The sequence below is a fragment of the Chaetomium tenue genome (genome assembly GCF_020726465.1).
Source record: "Chaetomium tenue strain MPI-SDFR-AT-0079 chromosome Unknown F5144scaffold_4, whole genome shotgun sequence".
NCBI lineage: Eukaryota > Fungi > Ascomycota > Sordariomycetes > Sordariales > Chaetomiaceae > Chaetomium > Chaetomium tenue.
The window spans coordinates 4,021,301-4,042,113 of record NW_027117332.1 but is presented as its reverse complement, the minus strand read 5'-3'; the positions used below and the strand labels follow the sequence as shown (position 1 = coordinate 4,042,113).

Below are 20,813 nucleotides of genomic sequence, written 5' to 3'. Positions count from 1 at the left end.
GAACAATGTGACCTTTCCTCTCGAATATGCGTTGACACGGCCTGGTCCGCTGGGAACAGCCGGTCAGTGTTAAACTCGGCCGCTTCCCCGGCACCAGGTCGAGGTGGTGGATGCCGGCCATAGATGTCCTAATCGCCTTTCCTAGACTTGATATGTCGGCTGACATTGCGCTGGTTGTCCTCCTTTATAAGATCCGCCGCCTGCTCGTCTGTCAGCATCGTGTTCATGTTCACCCCCAAAACACGGTCCAACGCCAGCAAGAAGAGGGCCCAACGCGAAGACAAAAAGGAGCCATGATAAACATACCTTCTCCGCCACCGCATACACGGCAGCCTGTATATGGGCCCCCACAACAAGCGGCATGATCCCGGCATCCACCACCCTCACATTCGCCATGCCATACACCACCAGCCTCTTGCTGACCACGCCCCCCAGGTGGAGCGGCATCATGGCCGTGGTCCCCGACGCGTGGAACTCGGTCTGCACCCGCCGCTTGACCATCTCCAGCACCTCTTCCCCATCGTCATCATCATCATTACCACCATCACCACCACCATCGCCGCCACCGCCGCCAAAAGAAGAAGCCGCCAGCCCAACCTCCGGCCGCGGCCTCAACTCCCGCATCGCCCGCGTCCCCGCCACCCGCCCACTCATCCCCACCCCAGCCACCAACAGCGCGCAATCCGCCGGGTGCGAGCAGTACCGCGGGTCCAGCGCGATGTTGCGCGCCACACCACCACCACCACCCCCTTCACCATCACCACCACCATCACCATTCTCATTCTCATTCTCATCATCACCCCCCAGTAAATCCGCCCTAAGCGCGCGCACCGTCCCGCGACTGAGGGGGTGTTGCACGGCCACGGTCAGGGTGCCGAGGGAGTCGGCGAGGAGCTCGAGGGCGGCGACGGCCGGGTTGGAGAGGAGGGTGGTGCGGAGGAGGGTCAGTTGCGCGGTGTAGCCTGCGAGGAGGGTTTTGTGGCGGGTGGTGGTGTGTGGGAGGTATTGGAGGGGGTTGGGGTTGGGGCTGGTTGTGTTTAGGTTTGGGCTTGGGTTTGGGTTTGGGGTGGTTGTGTTGAGGAGGGTGGTGAGGAGGGCAGTGGTGGTGGTGTTGGTGGTGGTGTTGGGGGCGAGGTGGCTGAGGTGGGCGAAGGCGATGGTGGTTATTAAGGGGCTTGTCCACGGGCCTGTGGTCGAGGGAGAGTTAGTTGGGGGGTTACAAAAAAAAGGGAAAGAAAAAGAAGAGGAGGCTAACCTGTGCGGTTAGTGAAGTAGGCTTCCTTGGCTTGGAGGAGCGTGTCGCCAGTGAGGTTTCTGGTCGAAAAGAGGCCAGGTTTGGTATCTGGGAATTGTTAGGGGCGTGCTTGAAGAAGCATGAGAGAACTCACAGTTGTAGAAAACCCCAACCATGGGGTGGTCTTGGAAGTTCTGCCCCACCCCCGGAAGATCGACCTTCACCGGAACACCCAACTCGTTCAGGAGGTCAGCCGGGCCGATCCCAGACACTTGAAGCAGAGCTGGCGAGATGATGGCCCCGGCGGCGAGGATAACCTCCCTACTGCACAACACTTGTCGGCGAGGAGACGCAGCGGAGGTGGTATACTGACTCCAGTTAGTCCCATATCCATTTCCAGATCTCCAGCTACACTTTGGTTACCTCAACTCCGTACGCCCTGACCGGTTCCCCAAAAGGGGGAGCGGCAGTGTTTGCAGTCCTATTAGATTCAATGAGGAGACGGGTGACAGTGTGCCCAACGGCCAAGTGCAGATTTGGCCGGTAGAGCACGGGGTCGAGATAGGCCGTTCTGCTGTCCATCCTCGATTGGTTGCTAGCCGACATGCTCGCCGGAGCAATCATGGCTCCCACAGCCACGCCTGCGTTTGGGTCTGCAAGTAGTGGCACCCCTAGCTCAGAAAGGCCGCGAAGGAAGTTGGCTGGATGCTGTTAGTTTAGGGTTGCTTGACGGAACCGTGTTAACGATAACCTACTGGACTGGTTGTAGAGAAAGTTGGGATAGGTGACCTCGAGGGGGCCGCTGGTCCCATGGACGGACTGGTCAGGTCTGATATGTAGTGCTCTAGCGCGTTCTTGGGATAAGCCTATCGAGAACTTCTCGCTCTGCTGCGTTTTAGCATACGGACTGATCATCATTATCCCCTGACACACCTTTTTAAAGTATCGCAGCATGTCTTGCCAGCCCCAGCCGGGATTTCCCAGTGCTTCCCAAGCATCGTAGTCGGCGCGGGCACCCCTGGTTGTGACAATGCCGTTGAGGATGCTTCCTCCGCCAACCACATGCCCTTGCCCATAGTCCCGTGTGTTGTTGTCGAGGAACTCCTGGGGCGCCGTGGTAAAATTCCAGTTGTAGGCTGGGGGGAATCCGTGGCCGATCAGTCCCGGGACCGTCACGATATCTGAAGAGGGGTCTCTATGAGCAGTGTTAGCGAGGATATTTCGGTCAAACGTCGTAAAGTTGCCTACAAATCCCCAGCTTCGAGTATGAGAACTGCCACTGGGTGCTATCAGTACTGCGACTAGCTCGGGATGAAAGGATGTCAAACCATTCGAGTCTTCGCTGAGCCGATTAGCAACCGCAAGACCGGAAACCCCTCCTCCGACAATTATGTATTCGTATGATGAGAGGGTGAGCTCGTCGGCCTCATGCGGCCGTATTAGAAGGCTGTCTGCCGGTGATAAAAACACACGAAAGAGAAAAAACATTATAAGCGGTGTCAAAACCATGGCGATCGCTCCAAGAAGAAACCCAAAAGATCGCATGAGCTGAAGCAAAAAGAATCACAATGGGTGTTGGGTGTTGCGGTCAAAACATGTTTTGTTTTTGTGTCGTTCGAGGGGTTGTTTGTGGAAAAAAAGAGAAAGTAAACAAACACGACCTTGAGCCCGGGAGAGTTTGTAACGAAACGCAATATGGTGTGGAAGTCCTTTTCTCAGAACTCGACACGAATCAGAGGAATAGTAGTCATCTCATGTTCTCATCTCTTAACCCACATCTCATCCCCGCACGATGCCCAAGACAACAATTGAGACGGCTTGGAGTTATCAACTCTGGCAAGGCATCCAGAACTTTACTAACTCAGAGCAGCACATTCATTTATTTCCTACGCTTCATGGTGTTTCAGGCTCATTATGGTCAACATACAGCAGGTAGACACACGTCGTGCCTTGCATCTACCCGAGCAAACATCACGGGCCGACGGGATACGGCAGTCAGAGATGCAAACTGATGCGGTACCTTGTTGTACATACGAGAGGCCGAGTCTTAGTTACAGCTCTGCATGTGTCATCGAAGATTAGAGTATGTGATCTACATTATATTTATTCCTTTATAACCAAACTCACTGGGTATATTCATGGAAATCGCGACTAAGTTAATGGGAAAGGGGAAAACCACGATTATTTTGACAATTAGAACACTTCTAGATCACAGCTTTTAATTACTTTCGAGGTAGATAAGCTGCTGTCGTCATTCCTCGCGCAAAGTATACTCCAAGCAGGTCGCGTGAGATGCTGCCAGTGAAACCCATGACAGGGGGATCTGATTCTACCCCTGACCCGCCACACCCAGGCTCGGCTCGGCAGAACCTTCTGGCTTTCTTGTCGCTTTGGGTCGGCTGCAGCGGTGGCATCTGGGGTAGACGCCATGGCGTGGCCGAGAAATCGGGCCGTGATGTGGGGGTCACGGCTCACTGCACCCTTTGGAAGCCGTGAAGGAGGGGGCGTGAGCCGAACCTCTTAGTGTGGTTGGTGTTGTCCACCGCTCTGCCGTGCCGTCCTTTGTCATCTGTCACACCATTTAATATCTGGGGAGCGACAATGGTGCCTCGCTGATGTCACTAGTAGTGGACCTTTCAACAACACACACCCAAATACCTTGCATACGTGATTAGGGAGAGCCGGTTCCTTTGTTGTTAGCGGTGGTTTTTACAGGGGGCACACGAGGGGCACACGAACTCGAGATCCCACTAAAGCCGTTGCCATCTCGGCCCGCGGCACATGGCTCAAGGGGAGATGCGGCGTGATTGCCGGGACATGTGGGATGGGAGATGGGAGATGGGGAGGCCGGTGGGATCGAGACGGTGTTCTGAAAAGGGGGGGAGAACGTCCAGACCCGGAAAACCTTGGCAAACCAATGCTCGGGCTCCGGAAATGCAGGCATCCTTCAAGGCCCCCAAGCTGTGCTCTCCCCACGGAGACGGTCACGAGAGCAGCAGCCCAAAGCGAATCCCTTGCGTCGAGCCTTATCCCGACACCGAATGACCTGCTGCAGCCAACGATATCTGGGGAAAAGGCTGAGAGGCGGCCAATGATGTGTCTCTACCCACGCGACCCCTGCAGCGCGCTCGGTTCTGTTGTGTCAAGAGTTTGGTTGGGATGGGGGTAGTTTCTCACATATAAGAACCACTCGAGGCTCCGGGAAGAAAAGAAGTTGTCTCTTTCTTTTCAGTTTGGAGCGGTGCTTTTCGAATGGGCTGAAAAGTTTGAACTTGCCATTTCTATCGTTTTCTCGGACTCTGTATCTCTCTCTCTCACACTTCATAACCAGTAAAACCTTCCGCAACCCACTGTGTAAGCCAGCAACACCACAGCCTTAGCAGTCGTCACCCATCCATACTAACAACCTCGTCCAGCCCAACCCAACCAGCGACATGCCTGCCCCGATCGGATCCCTTGACGCAACCAACATGCTCCAGCAAGAGACCCCTTTCACTGGCCAGCACAGTCGATCCAGCAGCATGCAGTCGACCAGCACCGACTACCAGCCCACCCTTGCGGACAAGGAAGCCAAGTACCCCGAGATCGTCCTCCGCGACATGGAGTTCTTCATGGCCCGCCTAAGCAGGACCAACTCCAACGACTCGACCGTCTCGGCCGCTTCGTCCGTTTCGAGATGATCAACGAGAACCAACACAAACAACATCAACAACGACTATTATTACAACAGCATAACAGCTGCGGGACTAAAAGGATCGGCGACGGCTTAGAAGGAAGGATATACCCCATGAGATTGTACCTGGTATTGGATTTGGGAAATGATTGACGACACGGTTTCTCTGCGTTCTGATTTTGATGTTGGAACTGTTGTATCACTATGGGGAAACGGCATTGCCAGCATTAGCGTTTCGTTTAGCTTCAGACAAAACAAAAAGAACAAAACAAAAAACAAAAAACAAAACACAACAAAACAACAAAAATGTCCAACAAAAAGCCAAAGCACTGTAAAATCCTCGGTCCCAAACCATACCTCGGCCGTCCGCATTCCTTTTCACCGTGACCCCTGTGATAACTCTGCCTAAAACGACCCAAATCGGTACCCAGTCCCCCAGACCGCCGCCTACCCCGGTAATGCGAAAGCGTGGGGGGCCGGTGGCTTGCTAATTAGTTAGTGACCGAGCAGAAAAGCAAGACAGGGGGGAGATGAGATGAGACACAAAGTCGAATCTAGACTTCCCCAATACCAAGAACGCCCTGTCGAAAAACCCCCCACGAAAGGAAGGCCAGCAAACCAAACGTGGCACCCACCATTCCTCGCATGGAGACCGGATCATGCAGGCGATCGATCGAGCAACCAAACTGCCCTGGCACCAAGAGGGCAGAAGGCTTCGAATGGAGATCAAGGCAGACAAACGAAGGGGCCATCGAACGACCAAGCTCTCGCAAGGACAAACAATAGATAGATGCTTCAACAGAGTAGATCATGCGTTCTGAACCACACAATTCGAGTTCCCATCCTCCCAATGCTCGTTCGCCAGCTTCTTCCGGCTGAACCCTCCCCCCCTCCCCCCCGCTCCGCCCCCATTCCCCTCTCCCCTACTCGCACTACGCGACGAGAGAGAGAGGCACCGTTTCGATCAATGGCTGCCAAAGAAAAACACCGCCCTCGCGCCGCGTCCAGCCCAGCCCAGCAACCCCTCGCCGCAAGTGCGTACCAAACAAAACAAGCCGTTTTTTTCATTCAGACATGCCGCCGACACCGACACCAACCGACCAGCCCAACACCCAAAATACTCCTGACACCCACGCGCCGCGCCCACAAGCCACACCGCATCACACATCACAGACCCGCACATCACACACACACACCCACAGCATACCAAACCACACCACACCACACATACCACACCCACCAAAACAACCGTCTAAACAACCCCGCCATGCCACCACTAATAAGAAGAATAACTCGCCACATGCTGCGGCATCATGCCCACCGCCCACCGCTCCGGCACACCCGGCCAGTAGATGGGCCCGCCATCGAGCACCATGTCCTCGGTGCCGTGGGCGAACTGGTCCACGCCGCCCGGCGCCAGATTCCACGGCATGGACTGGTTCTGCTCCACGTACTCGGCCACCTCGCTGGGCGCGTACGGTGGCAGTTTCGGCATCGCCGTCATGCCCCCCGGGTGCGAGTGCGGGTGCGGGTGCTGCGACAGCTGCGGCGAGGGGACGGCGCACGAGGATTGCGAGGGTGAGGGCTGTTGGTGCTGAGGTTGATGCTGATGCGAATTCTGGTGCTGGTGTTGTTGATGCTGGTGTTGGCTGTGGTGCCCGTGGGGTTGCTGGATGCGCCAGAGGGTGGAGGCGGCCGCTTCGGCAGCGGCTTCGTCCGGCTGGCCAGCGTGCGATTGCGACGTGTTGATGGGCGTGAACGACATGGACGTGGACCGGGGCGTCTTGGCGTGGTCGGTCGGGTGGTTGCTGTCTGGGCCGACCGAGGAGCCGGGTTCGACGGTGCTGTCGCGTGAGGAACTCTTGCCTTCGTCGACCACAAGTATCTCGCCGTTGTTGACCACCTTGAAAGCCCGTTCCTTCCACTCCTCCAAACCGCCGCCACCTATGCGACCGCCGATATGCCTTTCGTAGTCTTGCTTGACCGTGTCGTAGTACCGGTCCATCTCGCCAAAGTAACTGACATATGTCTCGGCCAGCTTGAGCCACAGCGACATGTGCGTCAACAACTTGTATGTGAGCCCCGTCGGGCCGTGCCTGGTCACGTCGACGGGCGTGCTGACGTCCTCCTTGGGGAGCATATGCCCCTTGGTGTCAATATGCGGGAAGTGGACCGCGTAGATACCGACAAAGGCGGCGGTCCAAACCGCGAACAGGACGAGAGATGACATGGGCAATTTATCGCGGCAGATCTCGGCGAGGTCGACAATGTCCTTGGCCGCGCTAAAGATCTCCTCGGCACTGGCCTCCCAGAACCCCTGCGGCTCTTGCCCAGGCGCGAATGTCGGCTCGTCAAGAGGACCAACTGGCTTTTCGCAGAGGATGGGGATGAAGGGGATGTACTCGCGGTGGAGCATAATTCTACACACGGCGCCAAGCATGTGTAGCGAAACGTACACACTACTGGCTTGGTGGTTTTCGTGCTTGTAGTAGTTACTGTCTGACCACCTGAATTCGTCCGGAAGACTCCCGTAGAATGCCTCAAGTTTCTCACGCAGCTTGAAGAAGTTCGACTCGTCCGACCACGGAGGGCGCTCTTCTTCCGTAAATCGGCCGCCAGAGAAACTCCACTTGGAGATTTCGCCCCAGAGGTCCACGAGGCGAACAAAGCGGCCGAGCACGCTGTCGGAGATGGGGCGCGTCGTTTCGACTCCCGAGGCCTGTTTCAAAAAGCCTGTGTAGACGTCGTGGCCGAGGTCAAAGGAGACTTCGGCGCACGGGAGCTGGATTCGTAGATCTTCGGAGCGAATCGTCGAAACCCGATCCTTGCCGCAGCCCAGCAATCGGTCCAAGATTAGACAGCTGAACATAGTACGCCTTCTGATCTCCCTGGCGGTGACCGTCATGGTCTGTTGGGCGGGCTTGATCGGCCGGGGCCGAAAAACCTTGTTGGGCTCTTTATCCCCGTCCCCTAGCCCTAGCGCTTGGGACATCCGGATGGCGACGCCGACGTACATCCAGGCGGCCATCCCCCCGACCCTCGGTCGTGCTTGACTCCATTCATAAAGACCGAGCATCAAGAAAGCCTGGACTCGCTCCACCGAAGCCACGGTCATGCTGGTCCTCAGGCCGCCGAGGGCTTTGGTGAGGACGTCGGCGTAATACTCCGAAGCCGCTGCGGCATCCGAGGCCGGGCCGCCGGCGGGTCGGGGTTTCGGCATGCCGGCCGCTGCCGGGCTGTTCCTGGGCGCTGTGATGTACGAAACCAAGGTGCCGTGGAACCGCGCTGTGAGCGTGAGAATGCCTAACAGCACGAGGTTGATCTCGGGCGAGGTGTCGGTAGGCTTCGCCTTGGACCTGTTGCCCTGCTTTTCCTTCAACGTGGCCAGATGGAGAAAGGGCAGCTCAGTCGCGAAGTGCAATCTGTAGATGTCAAACAGCTGGTTCCATATTGTCCCGGTGAGGAAGGGTGCCGACAGGACATCTTCGGCAACAACGGCGGCCGGAACGGAACCTTCCATTTTGACAATATCTTCAATCCGCCGCAGACGTTTCCGCTCGGAGCCCTGCTCCATCTTGGCACCGGAAGGCGGCTCGGATCGCTTCGGCGGGGCGGGCGTGACCTCGGGGTAGGTACACTCCTTGCCATTTCGGATACACGTCTCGCAGGGCTGGTCGCCTCCCGTATTGTTGCATTTTATTTTGGATTTCCGGCAGCGTTGGCAGGCAATGCTGGATCTCAAGGGAGTTCGCTTGATCCCCTTTTTGCTGTCGATAGCGCCGGGGCTGCCAGGGCTACCTGCCATCATGGAAGCCTGGACGGGCGACCTGTTGTCATCGTCGGCGCTCACGGCTGCGGCGGCGGGGTGGCCCTGGCTGCGGGCCGCTCCGACCGTAGCGGGCCGTGGCGGACTGTGCGGTAGCGGCTGGCGTATGTTGGGCAAACGCTGGGGCAGCGGATGGGGGTGCGGCGGCGCAGGCGGCTCGGCCGGTTCGATGGGCGCATCGGGCGCCGGTGCGGTGAAGGCGTCGTGGAACTTCCTCTTTGGAGTGGGGTGCTGCTGTTGTTCGAAAGACGGCGTTGCCGCGGCCGACTGGTCGTCGGGCGGCTCGGGAGGGGAGATGATGGACTGGATGCGCAGATGGGAAGCAATCGTGACGGCGGGTTGGGTCTCGCAACGGGACCCCCTGACCAAACACAAGGGAGACAAGGCCTTCCCTGGCCACACGGTACAGTGCAACAGGCGGCTGCAAGACCGTTCGGCGGTCGCGATGCGGGCACGGGAAAGAGGGGCCGAGACTCGACGTTCGGTCGGGGTGGTCGGGCGGTCCGCGAGTGAACGGACTAAATACGCGGGCTCAAGAAAGCGCCGCTGGCGAGTTTGGTCGCGGCAGTAGTTGTGGGAGCAAGGTCCAGGGCAGCACAGCAGACCGTACGGGGGGGCGGACGGAAGGGGCGAGAACTCGGTTGACAGAGGAGAAGAAGGTTGCCGGGACGGGGGCCCAAACGATGAGCTAGCTAGATGAGCGGCTGCACTACCTTGTGGGTATGACGGCGTCCACCAACGGTGCAGGTATCCGAATGCGCGGGTAGCCGGGCGAGTGAGTGGCCGGCAACTGCGAAGATGGCTCTATCCGGGTAAGCCAATGTGACGCCGAAACGTTGTTGGCGATGCTTCTCAGGTTGCGCGACGGCAGCGGGGACGCGGGATCGTGCGGGTGCGGTGGGCGTTGAGTGACAGACGGTCAAGTCGAGAGAAGTTCACCAGAAAGTCGGGGGTGGTGAGAATGTCGGTCAGCCGTGTGTGTAGGCGAACCGAACGGGGCCTAAGTCGGTGGGCGGGAACACGGGACGTGATTGTGCACACACACACACAAGGGCAAGCAAGGTATGGTATGCGTCGGTAGCGTCGGTGTTGTCGGCAACGTCGGCAGGGGCAGGTAGGTTGTACTAGGGTCCGGGGGGCGGGTGCGGATTCTCAGCGCGAGGAGAGTGGAGAGTCCCACGAAGAGAGGTCCCACGAGGATTGTTAAGGTTGTGGCAGGCCGCGATGGTTCCCAGGTTCTAGTCGATAACACCTAACCTGGAAACTGGATGGAGACGGGGTCAAGGTGGGATGGATGAGGGGAACAGATGGAAGTGGCGTCTTTGCGGCCTTTATTTTTGAGAGACCCGGAAAGTCCCTGGCCTACCTAAGTCGGTGGCTCTTGCCTTGCCCTCAACAGACGCCGAATTCTCATTGCCAGCCCGCGCTCGCGCTGCGTGGGTGGTTCGGTTGCTCGCTAGCGCAGAGGAGCAAGGCCAAGCTCCGGCAGGGTCCCATTTTCGGAGACGGCTTGGAAAGCACCATCCCTTCCATCTTCCCCCGTCCAGTTGGAATATTCCTATCAAAAAAAACATCATTTTTCAGGCGATCGCATCTGAGAAACATCTCGGCATACAATGGGCTTGCAAATTTGAGTCTTGGTTCATAACATTTTCACGGAAAACAGCCAAAGAAATCGATGCTGGTAAGCGCCGGTAGCTGCAACGGCGGGCGTGCCTTGCACCGACCCAGCCGGGCCCCCGGGATGCCTGCCCATACGGCACCCGCTTGGCATCGGAAGCTCGCTTCCCAAACTCCCAAAAGCACCAAGAACCACCCCGCTCCCACTTATGAGAGAAAGGGTTGAAACCTCGTCAACACATGTCCTGCACCGACAGAAAACAGGGGCACGGCGCGATGGGAGCCCCTCGATGTCTTTAGGGCATCGTCGGGCTTTCGCAATGCATGTTTTGCATTTACTGCAGGCTCAACATCCGCATTCCTCAGGCACAGTTGCACGTTATTGATGCAAGTACTGGAAGATCGGCAGTGCGCCTGCTCGTCAGGCCGAGTACACGACAGCATGTCTGGCTCTCTTTGCCGGACCCGACGGCATGTGCGACGGGGGATTGGTACAACAGGGTACGCCTTCGCTGCGGTGCCACTCCAAGGGATGGCCGAGCGTGCGGGTTGTGCGACGGCCCGCTGGCAAGGCGAGGCGGGACAGCGTCAACGGGGTCGAAAGAAGGCATCCGCACAACCCATCGTCACCGGCTTGTTCGGTTTGACAAGTGGTGACGAATATTCGTCCGCCGTTGGCTTCGGCGGGCGGGGGCGCGGGTGGAAAAAGAAAGAAGAAAAAGCCATTGCAGGATCGGGGCCGGTCCCTTCCAGGTTAACTGGCCTGGCGCCGATTCGGTCTGAGACCTTCCATCGGGCGCCGTTCTCACTCTCCCCCGGGAAGACTCCCTGTTGGCCGCCGCGGGATGCTGGGATCAGATTGCCGGAGCAGGTTGGGGGGCCCTCAGAATTGTGGAACCGCAGGTTTCTTGTGACCGGCAAGTGTGGAAGTGGCCCGGCCGCACATGGGGACCGAATCGGGATCGCCTGCAGCCCCTCGGTGCGAGCCCCAGTTCTGATTCGACCCAACATTGCAAATGCACCGCTTCCCGATATCGTGGCCCGTATCGAACAACGCTGCCAGGCTCCCACAGGCCGACTCCAAATGCCGGGATGCCATACGGCTAGGCCGAGATTCAACTCAAGGCCCACATTCGTACATCATTGCGGCGTGCGAGCTCCGGATCTGATAAGGGAAAGGTTGGCGGTGGCTTGTGGGGTAGTTATTCGTCTCGGGAGCCAAAGATCTCGGGACGCTGCGTCTGTTGCCAGCTTCAAGCCCAGCCAAGCGCTGCCGGTGAACCCACCCACCCAAAATATGAAAATCGCCGGTTGTACAGCCGAAGTGTGACCCGACATGGACTTTCTTAGACACCAGCCCGTCTGTGCCCAGCGCTTGGCTGTGTGTACTCGGCATATGTGTGCGCGCTCAAGAGCGCGGGGCGGCGCCCCAGTCCATCACTAATTTAACAAAGCAAGGTACTGTGGATGAACGTCGAGGCAATGCGCCGAAATGTTTCGCCAGTAGTGGAAGGACGAATGCGAAAGAGACTTGCAGGCCGAGCAGAGATCCAACTTTCTCGAGTTATTTTGCCAGAGAGCAGGACCGTCATCGAAGGTCCCCCACCAACAAGGGTTGTTGGAGACATGCACGGTGTACAAAGTACTAAGCGGCATCTGTCCGCGGCGCGGCACGGCACACAGAGCATATTGCGTGATGGCTTGGGAAGCCCTGGGCACTTAAGGTACTATCGAGAAAAGTATTTGCGGCCCTGGTGCGGGCACGCTGCAACATCGTTTTGGGAAAGAAAGGATTGCTGCAGGGGGCCACGTGAGAGCAGACGGCTGGTATCAGTCATATTCGCGGCGAGCGCGGGTCGAGGCTGAACAGACGGCGCAAAGTGGAATAAATGTCACTCATACCCCACGTGGGGCTGACTGATGACGACTGTCCTGTTCAGGGGGGAATACTCAATATTGACGACTATGGAAGAAAGCTTTCATAAAAAGCTTGCTCTTCGTACTCCCTCTTGTCGGCCGCGCGAGCGCGTCTGTCCGCTTGAACGGTGGCGGGCGACAGCCTGCTTTTGGCACGCCAATGACGTCGCTTTGAAACGGACGGAGACTCGAGAGGCCTCTTGCATGCTCCACACAGGAGACGTCTTTAAGCGCCTGGGGTCGCGGGATGCTGGGCAGTTGCTATTTTGAACTCCTGGAGCAGGAACCAACCGACCCCGCCCTCAGGAAATCATTCGATTGCGAAACGGCTTTGTTAGAAGTGTGTGTGTGTGCCTGAATTTAGCACATTGGCAATTCTTGCAGACTTTGTCCATAACAACAGCGCAACCTCCAAAATAGCGGGCGGGTATCGAGCATCTATCCCCGTTTCACCCCACCTCATATCGCGGCGCATTACGTAGCTCGCGTGGAAGTTTACCAGAAACCGCGGTCTGCGCTCTTAAAATTCGAGAGCGTCGATAATTGCGAAAATGGCTTCCGGTCACAATGTAAGGTTGCCCCGTGCAGTAAAACGCAGCTGTGGACTAACACTTTACACCCCAATAGGACCCGAAGCTGCTCTATGCCATTAACGGCGTATCGGCCTACCACATTGCCAATGGCAAGGAGGAGCTCCTCACGCCGGCTGGCCCGCAGACATTGTCCCTGCTGATGGTCCCGACCACATCCGCTTTCGCCGACCCCGCGATTGATTCCGACACTGCGCCCGAGCAGGACTTCTACCTCCACCTCCACCTGCCGCCCGAGCTCGACCTGCCCCTCCCGGCCACGACGCAGATCTACCACCAACCCCCAACCAGCTATCTGATCCCGAGATGGGACCTCGGACCGGGCAGCGGCGCGTTCACCAGGATCGAGTTCCCCTCGGTGGAAAGTCGGAAGGGGATTCAGGAGGATGTAGACACGTTCGAGACAATCTTGGCGCAATGCACCGCTTTCCTTGAGCGGGCGCCGCCGCCCAAGATTGGTGGCAATGGCGAGCAGTGGTGGGAGGGCAAGGGCGAGAAGAGCGGCGCGACAAAGTCAGCTGAGGCGGCGGGCGAGGCGTTGCCCGCGTATAACCCCGCTGACTTCAAACCCGGTGAGGGGTATGTGCGGGGGAGCCACAGTGTGGCTGCGCCGGGGCAGATTGTGCTTGTTGATGAGGAGGATGGCAGCGTGATTGGAGAGTTGGCCGATGGTTTCCAGGTCGTTGAGGCCAGCGGGCTGAAACCGGGGTCGAAAGGTTTGTTTCTGTCTTGTCGTCGCATTCTTGGCCTTCCAATGTAGTGCTAACACTCTACGCAGACCCGGTCGAGATCACTCTCCCCGCGGCAGGCGGCCAGAACATCAATGTGGCGCCCATATCCGCCGATCTGTACGAGGCAGACTTACACCCGGCCTACAAGAGCTCGTTCCTCGTGTCCAACGCTTCGGCTGCCTCGCGCCTCATCATCACCGGCTCCGACATGCTCTCCAAGTTGCTTCAGAACCAAGCCGACAGCTTCACCAAGAAAGCCCAGCCAAACGCGAAGCCCATGACCTTCAAGCCCGCCACGCGCGAGCACATCCGGCGCATCAACACCTTCACGGGCGGCGCGGCGACGCTGTCGGCCAAGACGGTTGGCCAGATCACCAAGGTAGCCCAGAACTGGGGCGCGTCCCTCGGCGGGCACGGCAAGGACAAGAATGGCTCCGCGCGCAAGGGCTTCGACAAGGACGGCAAGCCGCTCGGCACGTACAAGCCGGGCCTGCTCAACAAGAGCATGATGGCCTTTTCCACCGTCATGGACGGCGTGGAGCAGGCCGGGCGGAACCTGCTGGCGTCGACATCGGATGCGGCGACCACCGTGGTCGGTCACAAGTGGGGACCCGAGGCCGGCGACGTCACGAGGAGTCTGGGTGGCGGTGTCAAGAATGTGGGCCTTGTTTATATTGACGTGACGGGCGTGTCGAGGCGGGCCATCCTCAAGAGCGTGGCCAAGGGTATGGTTGTAGGCAAGACCTCAACCGGGGATAACATCATTGTTGGGGGAGGTGATGGTGGGGTGGCCACGCTGGATCAGGATAAACAGGATGCCCAGTCGCTGAGTGGGATGACTGTGACTGAAGGGAAACAGCCTGCGGGTCCGCTAAACGGGAAGTTCATGTGAGAGGTATTCTGGTTTAGGGTATGTAAATCCGCGGTAGAAGAAGGTTTTTTTCTTTTTCTTTTTTTATTGGGCTTTCAAGGATTCAATGTTGAATAATACTTTTTTTCATTGTTCTCAGCAGACCCGACGATTTGTGTCGTTGTGCTGGAACCCTGCATTTTTGGACCTTTCATCGCAACCCAGGGCGTTCAATGCGAAGCCTGCTTCCCACGTGACTTGGAGACCCTGCAGATGAAAACGCGTCACGGTTGCACAAATACGATCTGGCGCGTCAACTTGCGGAAGTGGTTCACCCCACTTTAATGTGCTCCATCTCAGTCCAACCACAAGAGGAGCAGAACCACAACTCGCAATGGACCCAGGCGTTTTGCGAATCGCCGAACCGTAAAAAGCACTAGACTCGGTAAGCCCGCGTTACATCGGCCTAGCATTGGCCTTGAATTCTAACACCACCCACCCTACAGCCTCCCGATGTGTTGTCGGCTAGAGCTCCTCGGAACCCTCATCCTCTTCTTCCAAGCACTCAACGACCGCCGCGCCCAGAAACGGGCCGCCCGCGTCAAACAAGCGGCCAAGAAACACCCTCCCAAGATCCGCCACCTCCAGTAACGATAGCCACCATGCTCCACGAAATCCTCCTCTCCCTCTCCGGCCACCCCTCCCCCCTCCTCCGATCCGCCTCTTCCTCAACCCCGCCCAACAGCGACAACCCCAACCCCAACAACCCCAACACCCCACCATCGCCCCTCACCCCGCCCGAACGCGCGCTACTCGCCTCCCTCGCGCACCTCAGCGAGCTGCACATCCAGCTGCTGACCTCGACCGCGCACATCGCCGCCGCCCACCCGTCCGTCATCTGCCGGGCGGTCGCGTCCGCCGTCGACGCCCTGCACCTGGCCGCCTTCCGCCGCAAGGTGCGCGCCGTCGAGGAGACCCTCCTGCGCCGGGATGCCGCGCTGGTCGGGGCCTATGACATCGTGCCGCTGACGGCGGTCGTGGCGGAGTTTGCGGGGTGGGCGAGGCGGTTGGAGTGGTTGGCGGGGGTGGTGGCGGTTATGGTTGGTGGTGGTGGTGGTGGTAGTGGTGTTGGTGGGGGGGAGGCTGGGTGTACTGGGGCGAGGGTGATGGACTTTTTGAGGGGCGAGTTGCAGACCGGGTATCGTGATGTGGAAGAGGCGGCAGGGAGTTTGGTTGGTGTGGCCGAGGCTGCGTGGGTGAAGCAGGTGTCGGCGTGGGTATTGTACGGGCGCCTGCCGGGATTTGGGGAAGGCGACTTTTTTGTGCGGAGAGTGGTGGGCGAGGAGGGTCGGGAGGAGTATGGCTGCGAGATGGCGCTGCTGCCGCGGTTTGTGACGGCCGCGACGGCCGCGTCTATGTTGTTCATCGGGCGGTCGCTCAACCAGATCCGTGCTAAGAGCGTGGGCGATTACACTCTGCGGGGGAACGATCACCTCTCGACGCAGCTTACGCGGCTGGCCGCGCTGAGGCACCCGATTGATTCGGCCACCTTTGCGAGGACCATTGCGGATATAAGGCATTTTTTGTCGAGAACCACGCTACAGCGGTTGTTGCCCTTGAGTCGAGTGCTGGAGGCGTTGCAGCTGTTGCGTGACTTCTTTCTCCTTCGCCGTGGAGAGTTTGCGATGGCGCTCACACAGCAGGCGGATGAGAAGATCAGGAGCCGGTGGAAGCGGGCGGAGAACCTTGCGTATCAGAAGCGCGATGGATTGAGCACTGTCACTGTGAAGGAGGGAGAGGTGGCCGCCGTCCTGGTGAGGACATGGGCTGCGATGGGATCCATGCAGGGCGACCATGCGGAGGAAGATGAGGGGCTGGAGCTGGCTCGAGACCTATTGCGGCTATCCATGGCCAAGTCCAGAACAGCTACGCCTATGACGCCCGTCCTTCCCGAGGCGGAGATGCCAGTCATTGCGCCGACACCATTCCGCAACCTGCTCTTCTCGGTACCCGTTGTTCTGACTTTGCAGATCCCGTCCCCATTGGATCTTTTCCTCAGCCAGTCGGATCTTCAGACCTACACTGCAATAAACTCTTACCTTCTCTCTCTGCGGAGAGCTCATATCCGCCTAACAGACCTATGGAAGATCACATCCCTCCGGCGACACCACCCAGCACCCCCAGGACCGCCGTACGGAAGCACGCGCGGGGGGAGGGAGAGGGTGCTTCTATTCCGTCAACGTCATGCCCTACGGTCGAGCGTCTTGCGCAATGCCTGGGCCACGGCGAGTGCAGCCATCTTTTTCCTCGGCGAGATCGAGGGATATCTCCAAATGGAAGTCGTCGCGGGGCTGTCGGACGGTTTCCACCGCTGGCTAACCACGGGGGAAGATGAGCAACGACACGACGACAACACAGCCAAGCAAACCCAAGCCGCGGGCCGCCCTCCTCAAGATGAGGACACCGACATGGTCGACGACGACGTCTGGCTCGCCGAGTCCACCACCTCCTCCCCGCCCCCGCCCACTTCGGCAACCGACCAAACACGCTCTGTACACGACCCACAGACCCTCGCCACGGCCCACCGCGTCTACCTCCGCGCCCTAATCCACCGCCTCTTGCTCACCCAGCAATCCTTCACCGACCCGCTCTACGAGCTCCTCGTCCAGATAGACCACCTCGTGGCCCTCGTCCACCGGCTGCACTCCGTCTGGGCGGCGGCCGACCTCGAAGCGGACGCGGGTGTCGTCGACGCGTTTGTGGACCTCGAGCGTGAGGAGCGGGATGTGCAGGGGGAGATCCGCGGCGTGGAGGACAGGGTTAAGAGGGGCGTTGAGGGGCTGATTGGGGAGCTGAGGCGGTTGGAGGGGAGTGCCGTGTTGCACAGCGCGGGAGGGTTTGGCGAGGGTGCCGAGGGTGAGGAGGAGGGTGAGGTGCTCATGAGAGAAAGTGGGGAGTATGTTCCGAGGCGGGTTGGGGGCATTGATAGGTTGTTGATGAAGTTGGATTTTGGGACTTGGTTTGGGAAGGGCGAAGGGGGCGCGGATGTGACGGGAGACGATATGCGGTTTTAGGAAGGGGGAGGTAGATGCCATGTCATGGGTAGTGCGTTAACGGTCTTGGTCACTTGGTCTCTCATTATCGGCGCTGGAGATCCGGTTGGGATTTTTTGTCATCATTATACCCCTGTCTGTATGTATCATTCTTCGGTCACTTGCGTTCCATGACGAGGTGGCGCACGCAATAAATTCAAAGTGTCTGTTTATCGAGGCGTTAGGTATACGTAGGGGATGTTGAAAGGGATGGCCAGCTTAATTGAGCTTAATTTTGAGTTCGATTTTAGGAAATTCAAGGTAGCACCATTCTTTGAAGGTATCGAAGATCTCGAAGGTACTTCTTGTCAGGGTCTTTGCCCATGTTACTGACTACCGGGATCCCTGAACACGGGAGGCGGGGTGTCGATAGTTGGACTGTCCTGATCTGTACCCCGGCCTCTTGCCCACCCCAAGGTGTGTTTCGCAAAAGTCGCAGCCCACCTATTAGCCCGCGTTGCCACCTTTGACGAAAATGAAAAATGATGTTTTCGCGGCAGATGCTTGTCATTTCGAGGTGATGGAACGGTTATTTTTTTCTCATATTATCCCCATCCCTCTTCTTTCCAATCGCATGAGCCCCAATTCTCTCGAAACGTTGGTTGCTCAGGTTTGCTGGGGCGTGGAAGGCGCAGTTGTGCTTGGGATCGGATAAGCTCGACGGCGGTTGGTGGGTGTGATGGGCGATTTGTGGAGCCAGCCGCAGCGTTCTTGTGAGTTTGATTGGGCAGTTGCGACGAAAATAGACCCTGACAGTCTAAAATACAAAATGCACAGTGGGATCAGACGGCCCGCCCCTCGCACCTTGCTTCCTGCCTCTTCCCGCCCAACCCGTTTTTACACCCTCCCCCGTACCTCCTTCTTTCTCCATCTTCGGGCAGTCACGCACGCCTCCCTGCTCGGTACACGCCCGCCCACGATTTCGGTGACGGGTCGAGACCCCAGACCGAAAGGCTGCTGATTGACCTCCGCATTTGTTCGATTTCGACCTTCCTTCCCTTTGTCGCCATGTCGAGCACAAATAGCCATCCTGGCTTGTCGTTTGGCTTGAGACGATCATTCCCGCCGCCACACAACCCGACCAACAAGCCATCCCCGTCGCTTTCTCACCACGCGCCGCCATACCCACCACACGCCTACCAACATCAACACCAGCAACACCAGCAACACCCGCCGAGCCAATATCCTCATCACCTCTTCACCTCGCCTTCGTCACAGATCCCTAACGTCGCCAGCCTCCAAAATGGCGCCCGACCGCCGCCGTCCCAAGCGCCTCCATCGCTCCCGGGCCCGCGCCAGCGTGCCCCCCCTCCCCGGCAGATGCAGCAGCAAGCACCTCCCATTAGTTACCTCCAGCAGTCTCTAAACCCTCAGCCGATGGGACAGCAGTCCATGGCGCCCCAGTCCATGACTCCACAACCCATGACGCCTCAGTCCATGGCACCGCAGACTCTAAACCCGCAACCTATGAACCCCCAACAGCTGAGCCAGGCATCGTTAGGGCAGCAATCATTAGGGCAGCCGTCGCTGAGCCAGCAGCTCCAACAGCCTATGAGCCAGCCGCCCATGGCTCCGTCCATGACACAGTCCATGAGCCAACAGTCACTGGGCCAGCAGTCCATGCCCCCGCAATCCATGCCCCCACAGTCCATGCCGCAGCAGTCCATGGCACAGCCGTCGATGCCACAGCAATCGATGCCACAGCAGTCTATGCCGCAACAGTCTATAAGCCAGTCAGTCCAGTCGGTGCATTCAGCCCATCCGGCTCATTCGGCACATTCGAACCACTCGGTTCAACACAACGACGTCACCAGTATACTATCCACATCTCGTCCCCCTTCGCAACCAACGCTCCCCCCTGCTCCACCGCAGATGCCCAAAATCCAACAGGTGCAGAAGCTACCGCAGGTGCAGCAAGTCACGCCAGTCCCACGAGCACCACCCGCCCAGGAACAGCCGGTTGAACCCGCTCAGGAAAACCACCAGGATGACGATATAGAGATTGTCAATCACGATGAGTTGGGCGAAAGGGACCCCTCCCTGGAGCCTAAGTTGATTGATAACTCGCCCTTCGTCCCCCGCCAGCCCATGGGTGAAGCGATGACCCCTCCCCCAGAGGGGGGGAGCTTCCCGACTTTGGAGGCCGTTCACAAGTTTGTGCTAAGTTACTGCACTTCTGTGGGTTATGCTGTGGTTATCGGCCGGTCTAAGAAGACGGTTCCTGGGTTGAAAAAGGTGCTGTTCGTCTGCGACCGGGCTGGTAAACCACCCAGCCGCGTTAGCCCGGAAATGCGCAAGCGCAAGACCACGTCCCGTAAGTGTGACTGCCCGTTTGGCTTCTTCGCCATCGAGCAGAGGACCCAGTGGACAGTCCGGTACCGCCCCCATGAGAGCCATAAAAAGCACAACCACGGCCCCAGCGAGAGCCCTCTCCTGCACCCGGCGGCGAGGAAATTGGACAGCAAAATGGTTGCAGCCGTCAAAAAGTTGAAGGACGATGGTACGTGTAAGCAAGGTCTTCCATCCCATGGATACTCGAACTGACTTTTGGCTGTTAGGTGTGGGTGTGAGCCAGACGCTGGAGATCTTACAGACCGAGAATCCCCATGTGCCCCTTCTCCCCCGTGACATCTACAATGCACGGGCTGCTATCAACCGCAATCCCCAGAAGGTTGCCACAGGACTGGCAGAAAACCGGCCGGCTATTTATAGCAAGCCGCACCCGTCGGCCGAGGAGCGTATCAGAGCCGATCTCCGTCGAGAACTCGCAACCGCACGAGATGATTTCGACAAGTTGAAGAAGGAGAGCGACAAGGAGATCGAGGAGCTCAAAGAGAAGCTTCGAGAGAAGGACAAGATCATCGAGAAGTTCGAGCAGTTCATCGATATTTGCAACCAGCGCGTCATGGTCAGCCTTTCTAACAAGGAAGAGGGCCGCGGTGGGGCCCCGCCCGCCCCGTGACTGTGGCGAGGCTGATGATGCATGGTAACCGGGGGCTCATCCTTGTTCGTCGGCGGGAATGGTATAGTTATGAACACGGGACGGGGTTGGTTTTTTAAAAAGAAGCATCGGCGTTTGGTTGTTTCAGGAGTCCGTGGCATGGAGCGTGGAGTGTTCGAGACGAGGAATATGAACGGTTTGCATGAGCGTTGGTCGGATGGTTGCTAGGCCTGAGCGTAATGTCACTTTCATTATTTTATCCTGAGGTAGCTATGGGAAAAGTGGTCAATTCCGAATCTGTGGAACAGCTTTGTCAGTGCAGGTTATGCTCACCCCTTG

The 20,813-nt window shown here is 58.0% G+C and overlaps 5 protein-coding genes across 5 annotated transcripts; 3 read left to right on the top strand and 2 right to left on the bottom strand.

Moving 5' to 3' along the window:
- Window positions 1-48: 48 nt before the first annotated feature.
- Window positions 49-2,743, bottom strand: F5144DRAFT_513114 (uncharacterized protein; the record flags this gene model as incomplete). Its single annotated transcript, XM_066786573.1, has 7 exons — window positions 49-200; window positions 307-1,187; window positions 1,389-1,602; window positions 1,679-1,875; window positions 1,990-2,053; window positions 2,168-2,415; window positions 2,563-2,743. The coding sequence occupies 7 exons, from the start codon at window positions 2,741-2,743 to the stop codon at window positions 129-131; spliced, it is 1,857 nt and encodes a 618-aa protein (XP_066643732.1). The 3' UTR covers window positions 49-128.
- Window positions 2,744-6,183: 3,440 nt separating this feature from the next.
- Window positions 6,184-10,379, bottom strand: F5144DRAFT_603330 (fungal-specific transcription factor domain-containing protein; the record flags this gene model as incomplete). The annotated part of the gene is made up of 2 exons (XM_066791272.1): window positions 6,184-9,125; window positions 10,349-10,379. The coding sequence occupies 2 exons, from the start codon at window positions 10,377-10,379 to the stop codon at window positions 6,184-6,186; spliced, it is 2,973 nt and encodes a 990-aa protein (XP_066643731.1).
- A 180-nt stretch (window positions 10,380-10,559) lies between these two features.
- On the top strand, window positions 10,560-11,740 carry F5144DRAFT_255794 (uncharacterized protein). Its single transcript, XM_066783484.1, has one exon. The coding sequence runs from the start codon at window positions 10,739-10,741 to the stop codon at window positions 11,681-11,683; it is 945 nt and encodes a 314-aa protein (XP_066643730.1). The 5' UTR covers window positions 10,560-10,738; the 3' UTR covers window positions 11,684-11,740.
- A 941-nt stretch (window positions 11,741-12,681) lies between these two features.
- On the top strand, window positions 12,682-14,540 carry F5144DRAFT_255811 (senescence-associated protein-domain-containing protein). Its single transcript, XM_066783485.1, has 3 exons — window positions 12,682-12,839; window positions 12,898-13,576; window positions 13,639-14,540. The coding sequence occupies exons 1-3, from the start codon at window positions 12,822-12,824 to the stop codon at window positions 14,481-14,483; spliced, it is 1,542 nt and encodes a 513-aa protein (XP_066643729.1). The 5' UTR covers window positions 12,682-12,821; the 3' UTR covers window positions 14,484-14,540.
- Window positions 14,541-15,103: 563 nt separating this feature from the next.
- On the top strand, window positions 15,104-17,555 carry F5144DRAFT_491207 (gamma-tubulin complex component protein; the record flags this gene model as incomplete). The annotated part of the gene is made up of 3 exons (XM_066785846.1): window positions 15,104-16,924; window positions 17,009-17,397; window positions 17,516-17,555. The coding sequence occupies 3 exons, from the start codon at window positions 15,104-15,106 to the stop codon at window positions 17,553-17,555; spliced, it is 2,250 nt and encodes a 749-aa protein (XP_066643728.1).
- Window positions 17,556-20,813: the final 3,258 nt, after the last annotated feature.

Bases quoted from the DNA above. Each gene is read 5' to 3' on its own strand.
- F5144DRAFT_255794 (XM_066783484.1), top strand. From the start codon at position 10,739: ATGCAAGTACTGGAAGATCGGCAGTGCGCCTGCTCGTCAGGCCGAGTA.
- F5144DRAFT_255811 (XM_066783485.1), top strand. The intron at 13,577-13,638 runs GTTTGTTTCTGT...CACTCTACGCAG, and splicing joins GCTGAAACCGGGGTCGAAAG to ACCCGGTCGAGATCACTCTC.